Here is a 7,741-nt window from a genome sequence, read left to right on the forward strand (position 1 = left end):
ATGTTTTTTTGCTTTTCCTAGATCTCTCTACTTTAGTTAGAAGATGCCCCAATCTTGTCCATCTAGACTTAAGGTATTTTTTTATTTGTTTATTTTAAATCAAAAGTTGAAAAATCTTGATTTCTCATTAAATTGGGAAAGGATCATAATGTTGAAGCAACTAAACAGTAGGTTATTTCTGTCTTCTTTATCTAGGTTCAATGTGTGATTTTCAATATCTTTTCTTCTGCCTTCTTACAGTGATAGTGTCATGCTAAAGAATGACTGCTTTCAGGAATTTTTCCAGCTCAACTACCTCCAACACCTATCACTCAGTCGGTGCTATGATATAATACCTGAAACTTTACTGTAAGTATGTTTTGTTTTTAATGCTTAATAGAAGGCAGGAAACAACAGAGATGCCCCTTGGTGTGAAAATCCATTTTTATTAATAGACATATGAAACCGAAACATTAGTAATGAGTATACCACAGACTGGCTATGAAAGACCAGCAGAGTATTGCTTAAACTGGTGAAATTGAGTTGATCCAGATTGTTCACTAAACATTTATTGTTTGTCTGTAAGCAGTTTCAATTACTAGCTTGCTGTCTTAGTATCTATGAGAAGACTTAGCAGAGAAGCAGAAGATAACCTTTTCCTCCAGGAAACTTGAAGTGTAATTGGGAAGGCAGACCCAATGTGGGTTAGTGTCTTTTTTTTTTTTTCTTTCCAAATTTTTCGGATTAACTCCAGTTGATTCCAAAAGCTTTCATCTGGACTTAAAGTTCTGTATCTTCTAGTGATGTAAGTCCTGGATAGTGAAGAAATTGGAAAGATATAAGCCCGTAGATGGTATGTATTGTAAGTCTGATACTGTTTTTGAACAGGGGAATGTTAAGGTCTAAAAAGTGAAGTGAAGTGACTTATTCAAACCTGATGGTGAGTTGGTGGCTGACCTGGATCTAAATCCTAGGTCTCCTGGACAGAGGCAAAATAGTCACTATCTAATCTAATAGTTTATACAAGGGTTAGTTTTACCTGCTCAGCAACTTCCACAGAATCAAGGGAGTGCAAGAAAGAAGCAGCCTGGTCCATCTTTCCTTTGGGAAACACCATACCCAACTCATCCTGGGAATCATATCTTGTTTGAAAAGGTTTTCTGTATTTCATTCCAAAGGACTGGAAAAGTCTCCCTAATGGCAAATGTACATGTGAAGCAATTTTATTAAAAACCACAAGAGGTCAGTATCTTAGAGTTGATCAGGTGCCCAACATGTCTTGAATGCGGCTGCTGGACTCATTTATGTAGCTCATGAACTAAAGGTTAATTTAGCTTCCAGCTCCTAGGTAGGAAGGGTGGTGAATTTGAACAAAGAACTTTAGTCCTCAGAATCATAGTTTGAATCTTTTAAGTTAGTTTCAAGTATTAATGAATAAATCAGATACTTCAGCTACACAGAGTTAACTAGTAGAGTTAGGAAATCTGGCAGCTACGCATTTTAATTAATCATTTTTTAATTAATCTTGGGGTTCGGGGTCTGAGCTGGTATCTCATTTGGGAAAGGACTGCCTAAAATAGGATGGCAGGATTTACTTTCCCAGCTCTCAAATGTTGGGGTTTAAATTCATGTGCATGAAACTCTTATTAAAATCCCTGCCCTCTCTATTTTCTAGCATCCAGAACTCCTAGGAGCTTCTAGCGTCTACCCAAAAAGGCTTCTCTGTCATCCATTCTTTCCTGTCCTTGCCATCTGGCCTCCTGCTTCTTTGCCTGTGCAGCCCCCTGGGGAGTGTGGTGATCATTCTTTTTGGGTTGCTTTTCTCAAGAGCATCTATCCATGTGTCTTGCTTTTGTTCCTTCTCTGCAGAAAGAAAGAAGCTAAGCAGGTAATGACCCAAATGCTTTTTCTCAAGCAGAGGCGAGGGGAAGGCTGTGAGCTCTTCATTTTAATATTTTTATCCAGTGGGATAATAGTAATAGTAATTGCGATACCTGCATAATAATCGCATGGTAATACCTGGAGGCAGTGTGAATTGATAGTTACAAACACGGGTCTGAAGTCACAGACCTATTGTGAACCTTCACTGTATTATTATTTCTTATTTGTACAAATCTTATGAAATAAGACAAACAGGGGCATTAGGAGTTTAGTTACAAGTCAGACCACTAGAATAGAGAAGAAGAAAGATCCTGTCCTTGAACATTAAGGTAAAAGAGTATATTTCTTTAGGTATTGTGTAAATAGTACACTGATTTGCATTGTGCATCCTTTAGGATGAGTTTGTTGGTACCTTATGCTTAAAAGTTTCTCGAGATAAAATAAGAATTAGAATGACTCTAATTTCAATCATTTTGGCAGCTGATATATTTAAGCTTTATAATAAAAATTCCAGGATATTTCCATAATAATTTCAAGAGAGCCATCTATGCTAAAGAACTTAAGGCTATTTATTTCTCGGAAGTGGGAAAATACAATTTGAATGTCTTTCTTCTGTAATATTTTAAAATACTTGGGAAACTATAAAGTTTTCTTCCCCAGGACCTATTCCCATTATATTTATTCCCTTACTTCTTAATTGGTCTTCTTCTCTATGTCTAAACTTCCTTCTAATTCTTCCCTATTTCTCATTCATGTAAGAAACCCAAGCTGGAGGTAGTAAACTAAGATAAGACTAAAAGACTTCTGTGGTAGGAGCATTTGTAGTTGAGGCATTTAAGATTTTATAAGGAAAACAGGATTATTGTACAGATAAGGTAAGGAGCAATCCTGTGAAAGAGTTCATAAATATCTTTTATTTTCTAAAATTCAATATATGTAAGACATTGGTGTGATTTTACATTTCTTACATTAGAAATAATGGCTCTTGAACTACTTATTTCTATTTGCTATCCCTTAGTTTGCTCTTCAGTCTCTTCCATTGTAGTTTTTAAAAGATGCTTGCAAATTTTTTATTCTGAGTTGTAGGTAATGCACATACCAGGGGGCATTTTTTTTTTGTCTCCTTAAAATTTTAGAGACTTTCTGGATTTTTGACTTGGAACTGGTTCTTCATCCATCATCTTATCTTATATAACCCCCTTGTATATAACACCCGAGTGTGTTCTGAGAGTCTGGTCTTAATTTCTTTCCTCACCAAATCTCTTTCCCAATGCTGTTGCAAGAACATGTCCTCCTCTGCCATCTGCCATTCCTCCTTTTCTTACTCCACCTACAGTTTCTTCCCTTAAATATTCTCCAGTGCAGAATGGCTCACAATTTGGCTAATTTGGATATACCAGAACCAGAATTCTCATAGTAATTACAACGTTTCCCAAGTTTCACATGAGGGATTCAAAGTTGGAGCTGGATTGCTGTCATCGTAAGTGATTAAGTATAAGTATCTGTGTATACTGTGATCTTACTTCGACAGTGTTTCTACATTCCAGAAAGCAGTTTACTTAATGACAGCAATTTGTTCTTTCTGATTTTCTTTGGTTATATACCTTTAGATCTTATTGTCCCCTTGTGAACAAGCGTATTTATTTCCTTTGGATAATGCTTTTATTTTATAAATTAGCCTTCATCTTGTACTCAGCTAACGTACATTAAACATTTGTGGGGTTTAAGACACCTTGTGGAATGTAGAATAAATACATTTAGGGGAGTAGTGGGAAGACTGGAAGAGCAGGTTAAACAGGGAAGGTCTTCAGACTAGCTGAACAGCCTGGGTTCTGTAAACACAAGGGAAGCATCAAAGGTTTTGGAGCAGATGAATGACTAACATGAGCTAGGCTTTAGGAGGATGCCTTGGAAATTGGTATATAGAATAGGCTAGAAGGAAGAAAGACAGTTATAAGGAAAGTTTGGGGCTTTTTAAAAATAATTATTGACAATGTGAAAATATAAAGGATGTTTCTGACTTTAGGTCATTGATGTGCTCGTTGATCTGTAGTAGGATTTTGTTGAAATTCCAAAATAAATGTTCCCTTTCCTGAGACTTTGTACTGTGTGTCCCAACCTTGAGCAAATAGAGATGAGAGAGATGAATTTCTAGGCACATAGATCTGAGTTAAGAAGGAAAAAATCATTACCAACACCAAACAGTATTTACTTTGGAAAAACAGAATTTGTGAAACAGAATTTGAGAAACAGAATTTGTGAAACAGAATTTCACTGTTAACAGGGTTGAATTTCATCTAATGTGAAATACCTAAAGGGACTGGCTTATCTATGCAGAAAAAAAATGGTAATACGTAGGGAGGTAAGATAGCTATTGCCTCCTATAAAGGGTGTGATTTTTCACCCATTTTCTCCACCTGTACCCAACTATATAACCCTATCTAAAATATCTTAGGGAAGTCAGTGGTAGTTTTCATCACACATAATGGACTTGTTGACTATGAACCATTATTAAGAAGTTCATCAATCCTGACAGCATCTCCCTTTAAGAGATGAGCCTAGTTCAAATAAAGGTCAAGTTCATATCCTTAATTTGCATGTAACCTGTGGTGGTTCCAACTGGTGCCACAGTAAAACATTTGCTTTTACCATCACTCGCTTGCTAGTTTCTTCTCATAACACAGTAACCCCATTCAGATCACTGTATAAATCACAACTGGAGAAAGGAAGCAAATATGGTTGGATTCTTAAATAAATCTGAGTTTCTAAGGTTATTAGGAACCTCATTCAATAAAATGCAGCAGTGTGTTTCCTAATGACATGTTGCTCAAGCTATATGGTCTGTGCTTTCCAGTTTAATTTGCTATTTTCTCAAATCATTTATTGTAAATTACACTTTCAGACTGCATTTTGTAGATGACACAAATTGTCAAATTTGGGTCATATAACTCTAGTCAAACAGTTTCCATAGATACTGCTATTCTGAAAGTCTTTTTCTTCCTTTCCAGTGAACTTGGAGAAATTCCCACACTAAAAACACTACAAGTTTTTGGAATCGTGCCAGATGGTACCCTTCAACTGTTAAAGGAAGCCCTTCCTCATCTACAGATTAATTGCTCCCATTTCACCACCATTGCCAGGCCAACTATTGGCAACAAAAAGAACCAGGAGATATGGGGCATCAAATGCCGACTGACACTGCAAAAGCCCAGTTGTCTATGAAGTATTTATTGCAGGATGGTGTCTCTTCTTTAGAACAGGGAAAATAGGCAGGAAGCCCAATTGCTGGAGTACTTAGCTAGTTTTATTCTTGGTTTTCCCTTTGCCTTCATTCTGCAAGTATACTAGGGAGCCATTTGAGAGGGAAAACTATGAAATCTTGCAATTTGAAATGATTCTAAAAGCTTCTATCACTGCTTTGCTCTTAAGAGCCAAAGTTGTAGGCCTTTTGAAATTTTGGGAGAGTGAGCCTATAATTTCAAGATATCTTAAAGAGCAAAATTTGAGCCACCTCTTCCAAGTGCCCTTCTTACTAAGTCTATTCAGAATCAAGCTTAAAAATTACCACCAGCAAACAATCTTCATAGCCCATATAACTTTTATCTATTTAATTTTATAGTATTGCTTTATAAGACAGCTTAGAAGAACAATAAGCTATTTGTATTATGAGCTGAACAAAAAGAGAATCATAGGATAGTAGCGTCTGAGGCCATCTTTTCTAGGAATAGGAAAGAGAAAAATGTATTTTAATTTTGCCTTTAGATTTGAAATTAGGTTAATAGAAATAAGTAACCCCATGTAATTCACCTTAAAACTTAACAAAAGACCAAACATTACAAAACCCAGAGGTATAGAATCAATATAGGATTTGAAGGCCCAGCAGACAGTTTTCTATGACAGGTTAATTTGAAGTATCCTGTAATGTTCATTAAGTTACTGTGTTTCCAGAATCTAAATTAGATGAGAAATATAATTGTGGTTTTCTAACTTGATAATCAAATTATGTTAACATGGGTCCTTTAGCTTTTAAAATGACTTGCTTTGTTTTAGAAAGGTGGTATTAATCCACTCTCTGTTCTTGAAAATTTGGATGGAAGAATTCTGAAGTTGCCTGCTGTTTTCCTTTAGCGCTGAGGTTCTTAAGGTTACTTTTATATTACTCTGGAATCAAGTATTTTAAATTGTATTTTTTTTAAAATGATCTCTCAGCAATAATTGTTTGAAACTATCCATATATAAGGTTATCAGACCTACAGTTCCCTAAGAGGAACTGCATGTTCTCTTCAATCAGAAATATACAGTAGAAGCAGGTATATCTTCCATGCAGTTTCAGTAGTAAGCACTACTTATCCCTACATAAGAGTTAAAATCCAGATGTGGGACCTTTTGATACCATCAGTGATATATATTTTTTTAAACTGGTACAAAGAAGTGAAAAGATTAAATTCTACTTCTTTTTTTTTTTTTTTTTTTTTGAGACGGAGTCTCGCTCTGTCACCAAGGCTGGAGTGCAGTGGTGCGATCTCGGCTCACTGCAAGCTCCGCCTCCCAGGTTCACGTCATTCTCCTGCCTCAGCCTCCCGACTAGCTGGAACTACAGGTGCCCACCACCACGCCCGGCTAATTTTTTTGTATTTTTAGTAGAGATGGGGTTTCACCGTGTTAGCCAGGATGGTCTCAATCTCCTGACCTCATGATCCGCCCATCTCGGCCTCCCAAAGTGCTGGGATTACAGGCGTGAGCAACTGCGCCCAGCCAAATTCTACTTCTTAAAAATCACAAAAACTAGTTTAAATTGATGACTTGTTCGTATGTTCAAAATGTAACAACAAAAAAAGCCAACACCAGTCATTTATATTAACTGTTTTTTTTTTTAAATCAAAAATTGTCAATGTTAGAAACAGTATGAAGTGCCTTTATCTGCTTAGACCTAAGGAAGATTTTAAAGTTGGGTTGCACAGGAAATGATGATGCTTCAATTTCTTAATAGTTAAAAAGTGCTAAATACTACTTGAAATTATTGTTTACAGATTAGTGACAAGAGCTGGGGTTAGGATCCGGTTGGACTCTGACATCGGATGCCCTCAAACATACAGAACTTCCAAACTCAAGTCCAGCCATAAGCTATTTTGCCAACATGTCAGAGTAATCTGTATTTTTGTATGTGATTTCTACTTTTATAGACTTGTTTTAAAACAATAAAACACATTTTTATAAAAATGAGTGCTTAAGCTAAATTGTATTCCTTTTTTCTTTCTCTTTTTTTAAGTGCTGTGGTTAAAATTTGAAAGCATTTAGTGTGGTATGCCATTTGGCTTAGATACATCTAAATAAGACTCTTCAAAACAGAGCCCTGAGATGGTCCTTTTTGACCCATCTACTTCATATGCTTGTCACATTAAAAAAAAAAAAAGTTTATAATGCCTTTTTAAAAGGGGCTAATACAGTCTTGTTATCTTTTTTTTTAAATTATACTTTAAGTTCTAGGGTACATGTGCACAACATGCAGGTTTGTTACGTATGTATACATGTGCCATGTTGGTGTGCTGCACCTATTAACTCGTCATTTACATTAGGTATATCTCCTAATGCTATCCCTCCCTCCTCCCCCCACCCCACGACAGGTCCTGGTGTGTGATGTTCCCCTTCCTGTGTCCAGGTGTTCTCATTGTTCAATTCCTACCTATGAGTGAGAACATGTGGTGTTTGGTTTTTTGTCCTTACGGTAGTTTGCTGAGAATGATGGTTTCCAGCTTCATCCATGTCCCTACAAAGGACATGAACTCATCATTTTTTATGGCTGCATAGTGTTCCATGGTGTATATGTGCCACATTTTCTTAATCCAGTCTATCATTGATGGACATTTGGGTTGGTTCCAAG

General features: G+C 36.3%; 1 protein-coding gene across 4 annotated transcripts in view; it reads left to right on the forward strand.

The window, feature by feature from the left end:
* Positions 1-7,080, forward strand: part of SKP2 (S-phase kinase associated protein 2) — a 31,987-nt gene extending 24,907 nt beyond the window's left edge. For 2 of the 4 annotated variants that reach the window (XM_004058940.5, XM_055367726.2), the window contains 3 exons: positions 22-73; positions 241-348; positions 4,869-7,080. In XM_004058940.5, the coding sequence (XP_004058988.1) occupies positions 22-73; positions 241-348; positions 4,869-5,082 (374 nt within the window). In that variant the 3' untranslated portion in view covers positions 5,083-7,080. Of the gene's footprint in view, positions 1-21; positions 74-240; positions 349-1,654; positions 1,868-4,868 lie in introns of all 4 variants that reach the window. The other 2 variants (XR_008673287.2, XM_004058941.2) reach the window with 2 other exon arrangements.
* Positions 7,081-7,741: the final 661 nt, after the last annotated feature.

This window comes from Gorilla gorilla, chromosome 19 (assembly GCF_029281585.2).
Source record: "Gorilla gorilla gorilla isolate KB3781 chromosome 19, NHGRI_mGorGor1-v2.1_pri, whole genome shotgun sequence".
Taxonomy (NCBI): Eukaryota; Metazoa; Chordata; class Mammalia; order Primates; family Hominidae; genus Gorilla; species Gorilla gorilla.